A 20,198-nucleotide genomic window follows, 5' to 3' on the forward strand; every position below is an offset into this window, starting at 1 on the left:
CAGTGGTGGAGAATGCGGGCATAGGCACCATCTGTGGAACAAAGATGGAAACGATAGTAAACCAGTTAGTAAAAGGTCAAGAACGGCTTGAGTGGGTGTTAGAACAACACTTGAATTCGGCACAAGCAGATAGAGAAGCCATCAAAAAAACCCTGGAAGAGAGAACGGAACAACCATGGACTGATCCCGTAGCTAGAGATGGAACCACGGAGAGAACTGTAACACATGGAACGCCCGCTGTTTCTTTACAAAAATACCGAACCGGAGAAGACCCGGATGCATTTTTGTTAAATTTTGAACGGGCCGCCCGAGCCTGTGGTTGGCCAGTGACCAAATGGCCGTTTTTTTTGGCACCCCTGTTAGGAGGAGAAGCACAAGCCGCTTATCAAGTGGCTAATCCTACAGGTAACACTACATATGCGGAAATAAAAAGAATAATTCTTGATCATTTGGGACTGGACCCAGAAGCATACAGGATAAAATTTAGAAAAGAAAGGGGATCGGTAGGGGAAAATCCTAAGACATTGTTTGTCCGTCTTAAAATGGCCGCGGACAAATGGCTAACCCCCGCTACAAGCAGCAAGGAAGAAATACTCGACCGCATTTATTTAGAACAATTCTTAGAGGCCCTCCCATATGCCACCCAAAAATGGCTACGGCAACATCATAGTTTGACAACCGCCCAAGCAGTCGAAATGGCTTCATCTTTTTCGAGGGCTCAACCAAAAGGTTTTCCATTCGAACAGGAACGAGAAAAAAAAATAATAGTAGGAAGAACGGAAAAAATTGTTCCACGAGGTAGAGAGGCACCACGCCCTCGGACATGGAGAACTGACAACAATATCACTTCCGGACCACAATGTTTTGAATGTGGCCAATGGGGTCACATTGCAAGGATGTGCCCAAAGAAACGACACGAAGACGAACCGATGGAGGTCGGCTACCTCCCCAAGGCAGTACTGTTTTCAGCTGAACTGGGCGGCTCCTTTAGAGTAAGTGTTACTGCCAATGGGTTCCCTCTGTTGGCATTACTAGACTCGGGATGTCGCCAATCTGTGATCAAGTCATCATATGTAAGTCCAAAGCAATACATTACGAAAGGGGTGGTTAACATTAAATGCGTTCATGGTGATATCAGACCATACCCAATCGCTGACATTGTCATTGTCTCATCAGCAGGAACCTCACCCGAAGTAAGAGTAGGAGTGATGGACAGTTTACCGGAAGACCTAATAATAGGGACGGACAACCCTGGCTTCTTAAACATGTTCAAAGACAAATTGGCAAAACACGGTCAGGACAGAGAAATTGAAGTAGACCAGGTGGTCCAGCCCAAAGTACACTCCCTTAGTTTTGTGAAACTAACTCAGAATGCGAGTCCTCCCAAAAAGGGTTCAGCTAAGGCAGCAGGGTATGATCTTTGTAGCGCCTATGATTATATGATACCAAGTAAAGAGAAAGCAGTGATAAAAACAGACTTACAAATTGCCGTCCCCACAGGGTCCTACGGCAGGATAGCCCCCCGGTCAGGCTTAGCAGCAAAATATTTTATTGACGTAGGGGCAGGGGTTATAGATGAAGATTTCAGGGGTAACGTAGCCGTACTCCTCTTTAACTTTGGGCCTGACTCATTTAAGGTCACACGAGGGGATCGAATTGCCCAACTAATTTGTGAGAGAATAGCCTGTACGGAATTGAAGGAAGTAGAAAGGTTGGACGACACCGACCGGGGGTCTAGAGGGTTTGGATCCACTGGAGTACATACCGGGACGGTACATGCGGTTCTTCCTCATGACCCGTGGGTGATGGATAAGAGCTTCAAATTCGCCCAGATTAGTGACCCAACACTCATGAATGCATGGGAACAGGCACACCAGAGGGAGGTGGGGTCGAAAAAATTTCCTGGCTTCATCATTAAGGATGACCTGTTATATAGGATAGGGTGTGAAGGTGACCCTGCCCAACTTTTAGTACCGGTCGCATTCCGAGACCAGGTCCTTTTTTTTGCGCACAGTCACCTTGTTGCCGGCCACTCGGGCGCTGAAAAGACAACCCAGAACATCCTACGACAGTTTTTCTGGCCCGGAATTTATAGAGACGCCGAGTCATTCTGCCGACAATGTGATATTTGCCAGCGGATGAATATGGTTAGACCCCCCGCTGTGCCATTGCAACCCTTGCCGGTTATAGGAAAGCCTTTCGAGAGGGTCGGCATGGACCTGATTGGTCCTTTGCCGAGAACGAAAAAAGGGTTTCAACACATCTTGGTCGTGGTTGACTATGCCACGCGGTTTCCAGAAGCTTTTCCCTTGTCGGTTGCCAATTCTAAACAGGTAGGGGACAAAATGATCGAATTGTTTAGCAGAGTCGGTTTCCCTAAGGAAATTCTGACCGACCAGGGCACACCATTCGTTTCAAAGTTGATGAGAGAAATTTGTAGTACGTTGCACATCCACCAGATTCGTACCTCAGTCTACCACCCTCAGACGGACGGACTGGTGGAACGTTACAACCGTACTATTAAGTCTACTCTCCGCAAAATGATGGAAGTTAGTGGCTCTGATTGGGACAAGATGCTTCCTCTTGCGTTATATGCAATTAGGATTCAAAAACAGAGTAGCTTGGGCGTATCGGCTTTTGAGTTACTGTACGGCCGCCAACCCCGCTCCTTACTGGAAATGACCAGGGATGCTTGGGTCAACGAACAAAATGAAGAGGTTACAGCGACACTGGATTACGCAACGGCTCTGAAATCCAATCTAGGTAAGGTGAGGGAGCTGGCGATGGGCCACCTTTTGGTTAGCCAAACCAGCCAGAAACGTGCTTATGACAGGGGCAAGAAGTGGAGGCAACTTCAAGTGGGGGATTGGGCGTTGGTTCTTTTGCCATCTTCCTCACACAAATTCAAGGCCGAGTGGATGGGCCCCTATAAGGTTGTGGAGGTCATTGGGCGCACTAGTTATAGACTACAAGTGGCTCCGAGCAAACTACAGTCCTATCACATTAATCTTTTAAAAAAATGGCTGGGGCCGCCTCCTGCCGAGATTCACGTGGCTGATGGAGCTGGATCAGATAGCTCTACCATTGACCTCCTTGTGCATAATGAGGAATTGCAAGACCGACAACAGTCGGAACTGAGAATGACTCTGTGTACATTTCAAGATGTGTTCTCTAGCCGCCCGGGGAGGACCTCTATGGCGGAACATTGCATTGACACTCCTCCTGGCAAGAAGGTTAGGATTAAGCCCTACAGGGTCCCCGAAGCCAGAAGGGCGGCTATAAAACAGGAAGTGGAGGAAATGCTTCGCTTAGGAGTGATACAGCCATCGAAGAGCGACTGGTCCAGCCCCATTGTGATGGTACCGAAACCTGATGGCAGTAGAAGGTTTTGTATGGACTTTCGGGCACTAAATGAAATCTCGCTCTTCGATGCGTACCCCATTCCGAGGGTCGATGAATTAATTGAAAAGTTGGGAAATGCCAAATATATTTCAACCCTTGATTTAACTAAAGGGTATTGGCAGGTCCCCTTACGTCAGGAAGATATCAAAAAGACAGCATTCTCAACTGAGGAGGGCCATTTCGAATTTACTGTCTTGCCATTTGGCCTACATGGGGCGCCGGCTACATTTCAGCGCTTAATGAACAAAGTATTGGCAGGACTGACGGACTTTACATCGGCCTATCTGGACGATATTGTTATATATAGCCCGGATTGGCAATCTCATCTGCGACATCTGTCCACGGTGCTGAACACTCTGAGGAAGGCCGGCCTCACGGTAAATGCAAAAAAATTTAAATTGGCCTTTCGAAAGGTCAAATACCTTGGCTATGTATTGGGGCATGGTCTGATAGAGCCACAGATTGAAAAAGTGAGGGTCATTGCTGACACCCCGTTCCCAGCAACTAGGAGAGATGAGATCTTTTTTAGGGCTAGTGGGCTACTATAGAAGATTTATTCCGCAATTTGCTGATATTGCAGCCCCTCTTACTGATGCACTGAAGGACAAGGGCAAGGCATCTTCGCCGGTACTTCCTAATGACTTGATGCAGGAGGCCTTTCACACTCTGAAAACCATCATTACTTCAACCCCAGTGTTGTCATCCCCTGATTTTTCTCGCCCTTTCTCGTTGCACACGGATGCTTCGGACTACGGGATTGGAGCAGTTCTTTCCCAGATAGGGTCCGATGGGCTAGACCACCCGATTCTATACGTGAGCAGGAAGCTTTTCCCCAGGGAGTTGAAGTATGCGACAATAGAAAAGGAGTGCCTCGCAATCAAGTGGGCCGTTGAAAAACTGGCGTACTACCTCGAGGGGCGACGGTTTAATCTCTACACCGATCATGCTCCTCTGCTCTGGATGGCCCGAAATAAATCTAAAAACGACAGGGTTCTGCGATGGTTTTTGTCGCTTCAGCCTTATACTTTTTCTGTCCACCACCGGAGGGGTTGTGAAAATGTGGGAGCCGACTTTCTGTCACGTCACCCACTCACCGATCGTGAGTGTCCGGAGGGGGAGGTATGTAACAGCCTAGGGGTACCCCACGGTTCTCCAGTCAAGAAGGGACATAATACCATCTCCACCTCTCACCCATTATACCCTCTGCAGAAACCCGACACGGACATTGACATTTATGCGGAACACTGGCCCTTTAAGGACGAATGGAACAGCCAGTGGGAGGAGCCACGGCAAAAGACGGAATCGTTTTATGCCGGAGAAGACGAATCAGAGGTGTGCTTGTTCACCAGGAGGAAGGAGGCGAGAGCGGAGAGCGAAGACGGAGTGCGAGACGGAGCAGAGCGGAGTTTTGAGACTTGGGACGCGACGAGAGCTGGAGGCGGAGAACCGGACGAAGAAGACGAGACGCCAGGAGGCCACCGACCCCACGAGCCGCCCAGCCATACACCCGCGGGAGGTGTATGGCTCAGCCAGGTACGGGACAAACTCAGGGGCTGGGTAAAACGTTAAACTACTAGGACCGATCTACACCGAGCGAACCCCCCCCTTCTGTTCTAGGTGTACCTTTTCCCTGAGCACATTCTCCCCTTCACATCGGCTTTAGGGTAATTGGTTGACACGTGTGGTTGGTCCTCACTCCCTTCCCCTTTGAACACGGTTAAGGCACCGAATAAGAAACTGATACGTGCTATCTTTTCTCCTATATACCTCACCTGAGCGGCAAGACGGAGACGGACGAGGCGGTTACGAGGAGAAGAGTAGACAGAGACCCTAAGACAGCGTCATCAGACTCGGGGAGGAGGAAGACTGCAAGAATTCGCTCGCCTAGGAAAAAGGCTCTCGTCAAGAAGAAAAGTTCAGACGCCTTGTATTCAAAAATAAACCCCACTAAAACGAAGATCAGTGTATTGCCTATTCTTCCCGCAACTGTAACACAGAGGTACTGAAAGAGGCAACAGAGGTGCAGAAGGAGTCACGAGGGGTGCAGGAAGAAGCAACAGAGTTGCTAAAAGAGGCACAAAGGGTGTAGAAAGAGGCAAAAGAAGTGCAGAAAGACGCATCAGAGGTACAAAAAGAAGCAAAAATGGTGCATAAAGATGGAAGAGAGGTATAGAAAGAGGCTAGACAGTTGTACAAAGAGGAAAGACAGGTGTAGAAAGAGGTAAGAAGGGTGCAGAAACAGGAAAGTGAACTTCAGAAAGAGGAAAGAGTATTGCTGAAAGAAGCAACAGAGGTGTAGAAAAAAGCAAGAAAAGTGCAGAAATAGGCAAATGATATGCAAGAAAGGTACAGAAAGAGGGAAAACAGGTGCAGAAAGAGACAACAGGGGTGCACAAACAGGTACAATAAGAAGCATGGAAAGTGCAGAATAATCAAACAGGGGTGCAGAAAGAGGCAAGAGAAGTGTAGAAAGAAGCAAAAGAGGTGCAGAAGGAGGCAAAAGAACTCCATAAAGAAGCAAGAGAGTTGCAGAAACAGGCAAAAGAGGTACTGAAAGAGGGAACAGAGGAGCAGACAGAGACAAGAGAGGTGGAGAAACAGGTAAAAGGGGTACAAAACGAGGCAAGAGGGGTGCATACATTCGCGAAAGAGGTGCATAAAAAAGCAAGAGCAGTGCAGAAAGAACAACGGAGGTGCAAAAAGAGGCAAGAGAGGTGCAGAAATAAATAGGAAAGGTACACAAAGAGGCAAGACAAGTACAGAAAGAGGAAGGAGGGGTGCAGAAAGAAGGAAGAGAAGTGTAGAAAGAAGCAACAGAGGTGCTAAAAGAGGTGTGAAGGGTGCAGAAAGAACATTAAAAGTACAGAAAGAATCCACAATGGTACTGTAAGAGGCAAGAGAGGTGCAGAAAAGGTAGGAAAGGTGCTGAAAGGAAAAACAGTTTGAAAAGAGGCTAGTGAGGTACAGAAGGAGGCAAGAGAACTAGAAAGAGGCAAGAGAGTTGCAGAAACAGGCAAAATGGGTGCAGAAAGAGGGAACGGGTGGGCAGAGAGGGACAGGAGAGGTTCAGAAAGAGTGAAGAGCAGCCACATCTCCAGCTACCTGAGGAACCTGCACTGGCTCCCCGTCGACAAGAGGATCACGTTCCGGCTCCTCACCCACGCTCACAAGTCTCTCCACGACCTGGGCCCCAAGTACCTCAACGACCGCCTGACCTTCTACACGCCCACCCGCCAGCTACGGTCCACCAGCCTCGCCCTCGCTGCCGTACCACGTATCCGAAGAGCCACCGCCGGAGGAAGATCCTTCTCTTACCTGGCTGCCAAGACATGGAACTCCCTCCCCATCCACCTTCGGCTGACCCAGGACCATCTTGCCTTCAGGAAACAACTCAAGACCTGGCTGTTCGAGCAGTAGCATACCCCTTCCCGAAGCGCCTTGAGACCCTCCCTGGTGAGTAGTGCGCTATACAAATGGTATGATTGATTGATTGATTGATTGAAGAGGGGTACAGAAAGAAGAGAGTGAGGTTCAGAAAGAGGCAAGAGAGGTGCAGAAAGAGGCAATGGAAATAAAGAAAGAGGCACATTAGGTGCAGAAGGAGTTAAGGGAACTGAAGAAAAAGGCAAGAGAGTTGCAGAAACAGGCTAACGGGGTGCATAAAGAACCAACAGAGGTGAAAAACAATCAAGAGGGGTGCAGAATGGGCAAGAGAAATGCATAAACAGGCAAGTGAAGTGAAGAAAGAAGACAGCGAGGTGCAGGAAGAGGAAGAAAGGTGCAGAAAGTTGGAAGAGGAATGCAGAAAGAGGCAGGACAGGTCCAGAAAGAAGAGAGGTTTGTACACTATTATTACCAATTTAACACCCATATTTAGCAATAAGTAACACAAGACCATTCCAGCTTTGAAAATGGCCTTACACCATGCTGTAACAAGAAAAGCTGCATTATGTGACAATTGGTACAGCCGACAAAAGGCCTAAAATCAAAAATACTTCTGTAGGTAGTAGAGTTGTAATGTTATTTAACCAATTAGTATGTGAATATAGCTGTATAGGCCATAAAATTATGTCAGGTTTCAAAATCCACTCTGGTGTTGAAGTAAAGAGATGAATGCAGGAGGGAAAGAGAAATTGAACTGACACGAGACTTCCAGTTGACAATAAAGCACTGCCCACAAGCATCAAGGCCCTTCCGATGCCTGAGCAGCCTAAACCTGAAATACCAATAACAAGCTTTTAAGCAAAACTATTTAGAAATCAGTGAGCATCTTACACACTGTACCTGCTGCAGTATTTATAGATACTTACCTGGCTTCTTCCTCAGACTTTCCATAGACTTTGTAACAAAATCAAATGAGATTCGAAATTTGCTTAAAGTTCTATGTTGTGACTGGGGCATAGCGGCAGGAAGGTTATGGCAGAGAATCCCTTCAGCATGCAGGTTCCTCCTGGTTGCTCTGATGTATAAGGAAGGGCTCAATGAAGAGAGAGTGTGTGTACGCGTGTGTGGGCTTCGGTGTTTGGGAAATAGTTTGTGTATGTGTGAGGGTGTGTACACCCGTTTGTGGGTGTGTGTGAATGTGTGCTTAGGTGTCTACAGAAAGCTTGTGTGTGTGTGGTTTGCTTAGGTATTTCTGTGGGAAGTTGTGTATGTTTGGATGTGTATAGGGAGTTTGCGTGTGCGTGTTTGAATGCCTGTGTGTAGATAGGGAGATTGTGTTTGTGTGTTTATATAGGGAGCTTGTGTATTTGTGCCTGAGTTTGTATATAGTGAGGTAATGTTTGTAAGTGTGCTTGTATGTGCGGAATGCTCTTTGCATGCGTATGTGCGTGCACGTGGGCGACGGTTGTGTATACGGGAAATTTGTGTGAGAAAAGTTGTGTGAACGTGGTGGAGAAAATATGTTTGATCTTAATATATCCCATTCTGAGGGTTCTCAAGGGTGTTTCCTTTTTCTCACCAAACCAGTAATAAGGTGCCAGGCCTGAGAATAATGCAAATTAATAAATACTTAATTAATAGTTTTGCCCCTCTGGTGGGTAGTAAGAGAAAGCCACAATTGGGGTGCAATGGGCTACTGACACCTCTGGGCTTTGGTGCTACTACTCCTGCTGCACTGTTGAATGCTAAGTCCCTGAACTGATCTCATCACATAAGTAAAAATGAAACAGAGTCGGTCACCCCGGAACTCCTAATATCCAACCAAGTCTGCCGGAAACTAGAGAAGAAATGGCAGAGTGAACAAACTCCAGGCAGCCATCTGCAACCACCACCACCTCATCAGGGCAGCTAAGAGGACCTCCTTCAAAGACCGACAACAATGCACACAATAGCAAGGAGCTCTTCAACATAATGAAGGAACTCTCCAACCCCAGCTCCAACACTAACGACATCCCGCCGTCGCAAGCCCTGTGCGACTCCCTTGCCACATTCTTCCACAGCAAGATAGCTGACATCCACGACAGCTTCAACACCCAGACAGCCCCAAAAGACAGCAACACAAGAGACCCTTCGTACACCATAGACCACGACCCACTACTAGTCTGGGCCAGCGTGAAAATCGATGACACCATCAAGACCCTGCTCTCAATCCACTCCGGCTCTCCGTCAGACCCATTCACGCACCACGTCTTCAACCGAGCAAGCAGCACCATCGCACCCCACCTGCGCAACATCATCAATCTCTCCCTCGAGACCGCAACCTTCTCAGAGATCTGGAAACACCCTGAGATCAACGCCCTTCTCAAAAAACCTAAGGCAGACCCAAGAACCTATAGAACTTCTGGCCCATCTCTCTGCTCCCCTTCCCGGCCAAGGTCATTGAGAAAACCGTCAACAGACAGCTAACCCAATACCTCGAATAAAACACAATTGTGCACCCTTCCCAGTCAGGGTTCTGCAGCAACCACAGCACCAAGACTGCCCTCATCGCCACCACTTACAACATCAGGACCCTGCTGGACAATGGTGAGACCGCAGCACTCATCCTCCTAGACCTCGCTGCCACCTTTGACACCGTCTGCCACGGCACACTACACGCAAGCCTCCACGCCACAGGTATCTGAGACAAGGCTCTGTATTGGACCACCTCCTTCCTCTCCTGCAGTACCCAGAGCGTCTGCCTCCCCCTTTCCGTTCCAAAGCCTCAGAGATCATCTGCGGCGTACCCCAGGTATCCTCCCTCAGCCCAACGCTATTCAACATTTATATGGCCCGTCTCGCGCACGTATACCAACAGCGCAACCTTAACATAATCTTCTACATCGACAACACTCAGCTTATCCTCTCCCTCACCAAGGACCCCATCACAGCCAAAGCCAACCTCCACGAAGGAATGAAGGCCGTCTCCGACTGGATGAAGACCAGCTGTCTGAAGCTGAACTCGGACAAGACAGGGGTCCTCATTCTCGGCTCCAATCCTTCAGCCTGGGACGACTCCTGGTGCCGGACGGTACTGGGGTCAGGCCTCACACCCCAGACCATGCACGCAACTTGGGAATCATCCTTGACTCAACACTCTCAATGACCAAGCAAGTCAACGCTGTCTCCTCCTCTTGCTTCAACAACCTCCGCATGCTCCGCAAGATATACAGATGGATCCCGACAGATACAAAAAAGACAGTCACCCAGGCCCTCATCAGCAGCAGACTGAACTACGGAAACGCCCTCTAGGCAGGACACCCGACCAAGCTCATCAAACGACTACAACAAATCCAAAACGCATAGGCACGACTGATTCTCGATGTACCACGCCACGGCCCCATCACCCTCCACCTGAGAAACCTGCACTGGCTCCCTATCAACAAGAGAATATCCTTCGAGTTCCTCACCTACACACACAAGGCACTCCACAAGACTTGCCTATCCTACCTCAACAGACGGCTCTCCTTCTACATCCCCAACAGCCAGCTGCGCTCCGCCGACCTCTCACTCACCCCCGTCCTGCACATCCGAAGAACAACCACCAATGGTAGATCCTTCTCCCACTTCGCCGCCAAGACACGGAACACCCTCCCACTGAGCCTACGACAGACCCAAGACCTGCTGACCTTCAGGAGAATACTCAAGACCTGGCTGTTCTATCAATAGCGCCCCCCCAGCGCCTTGAGACCCTCGCAGGTATGTAGTGCACTTTACAAATGATTGATTGATTGATTGATTGATTGAGAGGAAGTCCATTGGAATCAGGTGACTAGGACACCTTCAGTCTGGAGATTGCTGTGATCACCTCCTCTATTCTAATCATCATATCAAGCCCCTCTGCTGAAGTACTAGAGAGAGGTGCGATCCTGTAGCTTCTCAGATACGCACTTGGGTCTTGCGCTGGTGGGTCCTGCCCGGAGTATGGAGTGCTATAGAATGAGTGGAAGGCATCCAGAGTTCGGTCCTCCGAAGCCTGCTCCTCCCCTCTGTGATCAAGAATGGACTGGATTAGCAATGTTTGTGTTCTAGCTCTCAGCCTATGCACCAGCATCCTACCGCATTTATCGCTAATAAGGTACAACTTTTGACAGAGTCAAAGAAGAGCATATTCTGCTCGATGCAGACCGAAATGTTTTAACATGCACCCGCGATTTTCCAGTTCCCTCAAAACCCTCGGTGCCTCAGTGCATTTGTGATGCAACTCAATCTCCAGGACCTCTTTTTCCAATGCACCATGCTTATCTTTATGGAGATTGTCATGTGCCGCAGAAACTGCAATGAATCCCCCCTTGTCATGAGTTTTAGGGCCTCCCAGATGGAGAACAAGGGTTTGGAGCCCACGTCACTGAGCACTAAGTAATCTTTTACTGCCTGTTTGAGGCATTGCACCGTCTCATCAGAGTGTAGAAGAGTCTCGCAGAGGCTCCAACTAGCGCTGGGAGGTGTGTGGTGATAAGAGCGTGATCTGAGATGGAGCGGGGTTCTATCGTAGGTGTGTGGAGGTGAGGTAATAAGGAAGCAGAGGATAGAAAGTGATCTAGCAGTGCATATGTTTTGTGTGCCACAGAGTAGTATGTATAGTCACATTCCCCAGCGTGTTGTGTGTGCCAAACATCAATTAACCTATCATCCCTCAACCATTCTTGGCCCTTTGCCGAGAGTACCCCTGTTTGATGTTTTTCGCTGACTGGACCTATTGAGTACAGTGTCCATAACGAGATTCATATCTCCTCCCACTAAGATCGCTGCATCTTGAGACGTGAGATTGTCCGTGAGTGCGGAGAAGAGGAAGGATTCCTGTTGTGTGTTTGGAGCATAGAGTGACCCAACGTTGAGTTAAGACCCACCCCATTATATTCTAATAGCTAGTAAGTGTCCCTTTATTTCAGCAACAATTGTTAAGACCTTACCCGAGAAGAGTGCCCTGATAAAATTGCTGCGCCATTCCTTTTTGATGGTCTCTTGGACTAGAACTGCTGTGGAAAGTGTCTATCACGCATTCGTACAGTATCTTTGGAAACAAGATGGGTCTCCTGTAGGAGACTTATGTCTCCCTTGGCACTGTCAAGGAGGAAAAACACTGCTACTCTCTTCACTGGGTTGTTTAGGCCCATGAAATTGAGGCAAACTATTTTAAGATCTTTCCCCATCTAAGGAATGTATCTATGTTGCTATGTGATGTAGTGATGTGCTTTGCCCAATTGCACTTTGACCGGAGTGGTGTCTAGAAATCCCCTGAGGCAGAACGAACATGGTGGCTGGTGTGGAGCTCCCAAAATAATAACCCAAACAAACCCCCCAAAAAGATAAACAGATTCTAAGAACATGTAACATAAATATAAAACAACAAATGTCCATCGTGAGAATATAATCCCGGAGGGACATATATCGGGGCAGTTGCTCAGCCCTTAGTGGGCCAAGTACATGGTCCATCTGAATGTCTGTTGACTCCGACTCTCCCAGCAATTGATGAAACAGTGCCCCCACGTAGGCCCTGAGATCATCCCCCTCCTCTTTCCATGGTACACCTTGGATCCAAGGGGAGTCGGAGTCAACAGACATTCAGATGGACCATGTACACAGAGCGGGCCTCCCATGTGGCACCAATTCACCACCGCCGGATATCCTTGTTTGTGTCCACGACTTTCAGTTGAAAGAACCAATCATACGGAAGGTGAGAGAAACGCAGCACTTGCAGTTCAGAAGACACTCTCGGGCTATCTTCCAGGATCTGGCGGCTTCTACGCTTCTTTAACACCTTGGATCCGCACATTGTTTTGCCGAGACTGCTTCTCTTAGTCCTCGGCATGCACCTGTAAGTCCAGGTGTTGCTGCAAAGGGCGCAGAATATCTTGTTGTAGCTAATGGAGTTTCTCCTCTCAGTTGACATTATGCTCCTCCAGCATGGCCATGCTCTCTCCAATTTTATACACATCTTTAAGCACTTCCCGTAGGTCTGCGGCGAGCTGAATATTTTCTTTGTTGGCCGCAAACAGTTCCAGCATGAACGCCTTGGTAGCCGGGGCGTCATCGCCATCCTCCAGTCCCTGAATGATCTCACCAGACGTTGCGGGCGTCCCCGATTGTTTCATGAGCATTTCTTTCAGTGTGCTCTCTTTTCTATTGTGGTAATTGCAAACACAACAGTGATGGACAGAATGTGGATCAATGTCACACATTCACCCCAGTCCAAAGATCTGGGCCCAAATCCATTGTTTTTCCACTCCACACCACCCTGGGTTAGACAATGGCGATATGCAAATCAGCGCTGACCCTGTGCCCCATGGGAACAGTCCAGTCCGAACTACAAAAGCCATGTCCTTCCCAGAACGGAATCAAGCATCCGAGGACCGGCCCGGTTTCGAGGTAACACCTCTCATCAGCCCGGCTAGCTTGACTCCAGTGGTGTGGAGTGCCTGGGACTCACGTCTGAGCATCCCCAGTACACTTAGAGCGGTAATTGCAAACACAACAGTGATGGACAGAATGTGGATCAATGTCATCCATTCACCCCAGTCCAAAGATCTGGGCCCAAATCCATCGTTTTTCCACTCCACACCACCCTGGGTTAGACAATGGCGATATGCAAATCAGCGCTGACCCTGTGCCCCATGGGAACAGTCCAGTCCGAACTACAAAAGCCATGTCCTTCCCAGAACGGAATCAAGCATCCGAGGACCGGCCCGGTTTTGAGGTAACACCTCTCATCAGCCCGGCTAGCTTGACTCCAGTGGTGTGGATGCCTGGGACTCACGTCTGAGCATCCCCAGTACACTTAGAGCGGTAATTGCAAACACAACAGTGATGGACAGAATGTGGATCAATGTCACACATTCACCCCAGTCCAAAGATATGGGCCCAAATCCATCGTTTTTCCACTCCACACCACCCTGGGTTAGACAATGGCGATATGCAAATCAGCGCTGACCCTGTGCCTCATGGGAACAGTCCAGTCCAAACTACAAAAGCCATGTCCTTCCCAGAACGGAATCCAGCATCCGAGGACCGGCCCGGTTTTGAGGTAACACCTCTCATCAGCCCGGCTAGCTTGACTCCAGTGGTGTGGAGTGCCTGGGACTCACGTCTGAGCATCCCCAGTACACTTAGAGCGGTAATTGCAAACACAACAGTGATGGACAGAATGTGGATCAATGTCACACATTCACCCCAGTCCAAAGATCTGGGCCCAAATCCATTGTTTTTCCACTCCACACCACCCTGGGTTAGACAATGGCGATATGCAAATCAGCGCTGACCCTGTGCCCCATGGGAACAGTCCAGTCCGAACTACAAAAGCCATGTCCTTCCCAGAACGGAATCAAGCATCCGAGGACCGGCCCGGTTTCGAGGTAACACCTCTCATCAGCCCGGCTAGCTTGACTCCAGTGGTGTGGAGTGCCTGGGACTCACGTCTGAGCATCCCCAGTACACTTAGAGCGGTAATTGCAAACACAACAGTGATGGACAGAATGTGGATCAATGTCACACATTCACCCCAGTCCAAAGATCTGGGCCCAAATCCATCGTTTTCCACTCCACACCACCCTGGGTTAGACAATGGCGATATGCAAATCAGCGCTGACCCTGTGCCCCATGGGAACAGTCCAGTCCGAACTACAAAAGCCATGTCCTTCCCAGAACGGAATCAAGCATCCGAGGACCGGCCCGGTTTCGAGGTAACACCTCTCATCAGCCCGGCTAGCTTGACTCCAGTGGTTTGGAGTGCCTGGGACTCACGTCTGAGCATCCCCAGTACACTTAGAGCGGTAATTGCAAACACAACAGTGATGGACAGAATGTGGATCAATGTCACACATTCACCCCAGTCCAAAGATCTGGGCCCAAATCCATCGTTTTTCCACTCCACACCACCCTGGGTTAGACAATGGCGATATGCAAATCAGCGCTGACCCTGTGCCCCATGGGAACAGTCCAGTCCGAACTACAAAAGCCATGTCCTTCCCAGAACGGAATCAAGCATCCGAGGACCGGCCCGGTTTCGAGGGGATGCTCAGACGTGAGTCCCAGGCACTCCACACCACTGGAGTCAAGCTAGCCGGGCTGATGAGAGGTGTTACCTCGAAACCGGGCCGGTCCTCGGATGCTTGATTCCGTTCTGGGAAGGACATGGCTTTTGTAGTTCAGACTGGACTGTTCCCATGGGGCACAGGGTCAGCGCTGATTTGCATATTGCCATTGTCTAACCCAGGGTGGTGTGGAGTGGAAAAACGATGGATTTGGGCATGCCCCACTAGCCAACTGGCCATGTGGACCCAGATGGATCTCCGTGCCTTAGCTGCTTGAATTGCACTATGGAATGGAGGCCGCAGAGCCAACAAGGACCACCACCACTCCTCTCTCAAAAGGTAAGATGTACCCCAGTCATGAATGCACCTTCACAGTCCCCCTGTGCTGTGGAAAGGCTTGTCCCGGGACACTGCTTCGTTCCCTTGGAAGGCGCCGTCAGGGTCTAGTCAGCCTCATAGAGGGATCATACAGTTAAGGCCTTCTCTGTAGAAGAGCAGAATGAAGCGATCCCCCAGGGTATGGGCCGGTAGTTAACACTCGTCGTCTTCCGCTAAAGTTCCTACTTGGGCCTGGGTGGCAAACTGCCTCCCTGCTGCAAGCTTCCATGGCAAAAATCGCTACTCCTAGTGTCTCTCCCTCGCATTGGGAGCCTGGACGCTGATTGAAACTCGCGCGCTTTCCACTCTGTCCATTTTAAAGCCCATTCTCTAGCACTCGCTGACACCTCCATTGGTTTCCAGAACAGTATATTTTCTAGTGAAAAGATTTGCAGCAACTAAAAAGTCTCTCAGACTGCTCCCAAGCAGCTTCAAGTATCCCGAGCAAAACTTCAATTGATTAATTGCATTTAAACCGCCATGGAGAAAAATCCTCCTACCTTCTGCTTCTGACCTCTGAACCCCATCTGCCGAGCAGCCTCTGTGGTTGTTCCTGGTGTCTTCAGCGAAAGTCAGCTCAGTGCCACAAAGCTTCATGCCAGCATTTTGAATGAAAAGATGCCGCCACGAATGCCAACCACAGAATGCCGGCCATGAAGCAGAGAGAAAGCCTGTCTGCAAGACCTTCATTTTCCATGACGCGCCTGCTCATGTACGTTGAAACTCCATTATCGGGCCGGGCAGCATCACCTGTGGCTACACCAAGACGGGGTTCTCCGCAGCCAGCCCAAAAAAGCTCCAACCTTCAAGTTTAAATAAAAATGTTGATTGTTTTTATATGTGGCTGTCAATTAAATAAAATATTTTCTAATTTATGTATTAGCTTGATGAATGCTTGTTTCTGTATTTGTGTGTTTTGCAGTTCAAATCATTAAAATTGCTTAGGCCAGGGTCTCTGGATTCCAATTCCAATAATCGCTCAGTAAGGGTCCCCAGATTTCAATAATTATTCAGTAGGGGTCCCCATATTGCAGTAAAGATTTATTCAGCATTCACATAAGTAAAAAGGTTAAGAACCACTACCTTAGATAACAACATAACATGTGTCAAAAACATCTCACACGAAGTGTGTCTTACTATGTGCTTGTTCCACTTCAAGATTTTTAAACTATTTACTAAATTGAAGCAGAGGCACTAGATGAGATGACAGTGGTTTTAGGTTTCCAATATTTCAGTGTATTAACCTCAAGAGGCTAAACATGATATATGGGCCCATGACACCAGATATAGACAGGAGGCCAGTTGACACTGGACCTTCAACCAGAGACAAGCCAGAGCTTGAGACTGAGCCCTAATCTCAGATGCTCCTATTCCTGCAGGAAGAAAAAACATCCCTAAGTCTGTACTAAAGATCCTGTTCACAAAAGGTGTCAGTTGTTCATTTCGGAAGATTGAGTAGTAGTGTTATAAAACCCCTAAGGTCTGATTCCATTTTATGTAGGCCTGACTCCATTATGGATAATGGAAGTTGCCAACATCTCAATCTTAGACAATAGAAGTCCCCATCATTCTTTGTATGTAGAATCATTGCCATGTCTGCCATTTAATGCAGATGTCATTTAACCCTATCTTTCTAAGAACTGTGAAAATATAAAGCCATCTGATTGGTGACATATAAAACTCTTGATGCAACATTTTTCTGGGCCAAATATCTACTTTCCACTCTGTCAAGGTTAAATAAGAGCACACACTAATGTAGTCTGAATCGACATAATGTTACCTTAAATGTTCATAAGGAAACGTCTGTGACTCATACCTTGATGCACATAATCTAAGATAGTGCTTAATTTACATAACAAATGTCAATCTCTGATAAGATTTAATATATAACTACTACCACTTGTCAGGAGAGGTTCTTCTACCAGATTTTTGCCCAAGATTCTGCCAGAGAAGGTACTGCCAGCACACTTTGTAGATGCTAAATCTCACTTGAAGACAGACGGTGAACCCCGAAGGAAGACCGCAGCATGGGTTTGTACCTTCACAGGGAGCACTGGCCACACACCTCCGATGATAAAGATATCCTTTGCTGTCGACAAGGTATGCAGTGCATCTCTTCTCCCAAAGGAGCTCTAGACTGCTAGTAGCTCTGCCTTCTATGCTCTCTTAGTGTAGCGCATAGTAGTAGGCATTACAGTGTTAGGCTTACGATGACATTTTAAAACATGCTAGAAATTTTCAATGTGTTCTCATTATTTATAAAGTGCCTTATTGGTATTTTTATAATATTCTGTGTAGTTGTTTGGGATGTACTGAGAAACAGATTGTTCCTTTAGTATTAACAACTTTTACTAAAAATTGTTTATTCATCTAAGTACAGTGTGTGTGTGATACTGTGAATAACAAAAATACGGTTTGTTGCTGTTTTCACTGTGCCCCTAAACCCTTTATGGGATTGTTATTAATCCAAAACCAATGCCTCTATCTAAATTGCACATTGAATAGTGTTTTTCAAGGCTTCAATATTCTGTATTTTACATTCACCACTGGTGCCTTAATCCAAGTTCACCAATGGCACTCATGGGTGGGCAAGCACACCTTGTAGAGCTGCGCCAAAGTCATAACTTATGCCACAGTAGACCATTATGAGTCAAATGCTCTTGAATATTTTTTAAGCTTCCTATGGAAATGTAGCAATTCCCGCTGTGGAAACATGGCCGATCCCTAGAGATGTAAATGAACAACCACAGGAGCCATCCTCTTAAAAAAGAAAATAAAGGCTAAAATCTCTCCTGATCTCTTTCTTGATGGAGAACGTGAGCAAGAAGCTGAAGATCGGCATCTTGCTGAGAAGACTCCGCAGGATCCTACTTATATGTCACCCTGGGGATTGCGTTGAGGAATGTGTATGAATTGTCTTATGTTGAATTGAATGTTTGTGTTAGGATGATAGTATGAGTATGGATGATGAGAGGTTGATGTGGGGTTTTTATCTAAAATGAATTGATGGACCTATATGTCATCCAAATGAATCTATGAACCTATGGGTTACTTTATCAATGTCCACCTATACATTGTGTGCTAAGAAACTCTAAAAAAGAAAATAAAGATTTTGTATATTTTTAACCTGGAGTTGGATCTATCTGTGGCCTGCCCGCTGTCTGTTGGTGAGCTCAATGTTGTGTATTTATATCTTTGGACCCACCTTGGGCTATTTTGCTATAATGGTAGGGAGGATTTGTTCTAGTTTAGTAGTGTAATTTTCCCCTGCTGTCTGCCCTATATCTTTTTCAGGGGGCCCCCTTTTCGTATTGGTTTATTTCTTACCATCTCAACATTTTTTCAGCTAGCTGTGTGCCTTACAAAATAATTTAACATAACATTTTCAAAAACGGAGAGTAGAAATACCCACCACAGGGATCAGCACACCCTATCCTGCTAAGAAATTACTTTCATGTTGCTCACAAAACCTCTCTACATTCAGCACAAAAAGATAAGTATTAAGATCGGAATTCAAGTCAAGGAGGGATCCAGAGAAAAAACAGGAAGATTGCTGGGTAAGCTGGCCATCTATAGCGTCCAAGTGGTGGGAAATGTCAGCTAGCAGAATGCTTTGAAGGTCCTTTTTTTCTCCTGTCTTTCAATTCAGAATATTTCATTAGAAATCATTGGGAAAAATGATGGATGGATGCACAGATAATTTTTCCTTAGTCTTGGGGTATGGTCCCTAACCCTGAAGGAGAGGCAGCCAGGATTTCTTCTGCTGGGCTTTGCCTTCCTCTACACAGGTGATCAGAGCTCCAAGAGTAAATAAATAAATAAAGATCATATAATTCGCAGGAATTTGCTTTTGTCTACTACCAGGAAGAACGGACATAAACTCTGAATCTAATTGATCAGTTTGGTGACCACAAAGACAAATGGGCAACCATGGAACTTCATGAACATTTTCCTTTCAATGCTCAACATCTCTATGGCAACCAATTTTGGGAGAAGATGTTCTCCTGCTTTTGCGCATGCCAACTCAGTTCTTTTCACAGCACACAGGATAGGCAGGAAGGGCAGGAAGCCGCTCTTCACTGCAAGTGGTGTGTATAGTACCCTTGATTTTTGGTAATTTCTTTGGGCCGGTGTTATCCAAGACAGGTCAAACAGCTGTTTGCTAGAACTGGTCTGTCCTTCTCTTTCTTACAAGGTAGTCATTGGTGCCAGGCTGTGAAACTGGATTAGCAAATCTTTCCATTGGGAGGTGAGAACTGATAGAAGCAGTTCAGGGGGAGCATGCGTGGATTGGGGAGACAGCACTCTCTCACTGCCAAATCCGGTATTTGTAAAGCACAAACTACTCATTCCTAAGGGTCTCAATGCGCTGGGGGCCTTTGGGAAGATTAAGTGAGTGTTGCCCAGAGTCATTGGGTGCTGAGCTGAGCTGCCGCAGGTGCCAGGTATTGAACCGTGAGCCTGGCGCTCCGGAGTCAGCCACCGTGGCTGCTGCACCACACCTCTTACCCTACCACTACCACTAACCCTATAAATGCAACCTATAACCCTAGGGGTTCCCTATATAGAGAAAGTGACCCCAATGCACATCCCAATCATCACAGGTTCTCAAGCACTTTTATACTTGCGATACATATTTGCTACATAGTTTACCAAAGAGGGCCTGAAAGCTCAGGTAAGAAGGCCTGAACCATAGTATAATCAGTTCTAATTAGTCATTATTAGTGCCATGGTAAGGTCATGGTAACATAGTCACCCACTTTCAAAGGAGTGTCTCTTTGAATGGGCCTCATTCAAGCAACATGGCATAAAGAGGGAGAGCACAGGCCAGGAGACTTGATATAGGGGCCTCCTGAGCGATGCACAAATCTGGGCTGCCAGAATAATGAAAAAACAGGTTGTTTTATGGACACTGAGCAAATGAATGTCAACCCTTCTTTAGCCATGAAAAACCAGATTTGTCAG

At 47.4% G+C, this 20,198-nt stretch overlaps 1 protein-coding gene across 1 annotated transcript; it reads left to right on the forward strand.

Moving 5' to 3' along the window:
- The first annotated feature begins 896 nt into the window (after positions 1-896).
- On the forward strand, positions 897-3,950 carry LOC144762951 (uncharacterized). Its single transcript, XM_078648253.1, has one exon. It carries the CDS (start codon positions 897-899, stop codon positions 3,948-3,950), a length of 3,054 nt encoding a protein of 1,017 aa, XP_078504379.1.
- The last annotated feature ends 16,248 nt before the right edge of the window (positions 3,951-20,198 follow it).

The sequence above is a fragment of the Lissotriton helveticus genome, chromosome 6 (assembly GCF_964261635.1).
Source record: "Lissotriton helveticus chromosome 6, aLisHel1.1, whole genome shotgun sequence".
NCBI lineage: Eukaryota > Metazoa > Chordata > Amphibia > Caudata > Salamandridae > Lissotriton > Lissotriton helveticus.

Coding starts and splice junctions, on each gene's coding strand:
- LOC144762951 (XM_078648253.1), top strand. CDS start 897: ATGTGCCCAAAGAAACGACACGAAGACGAACCGATGGAGGTCGGCTAC.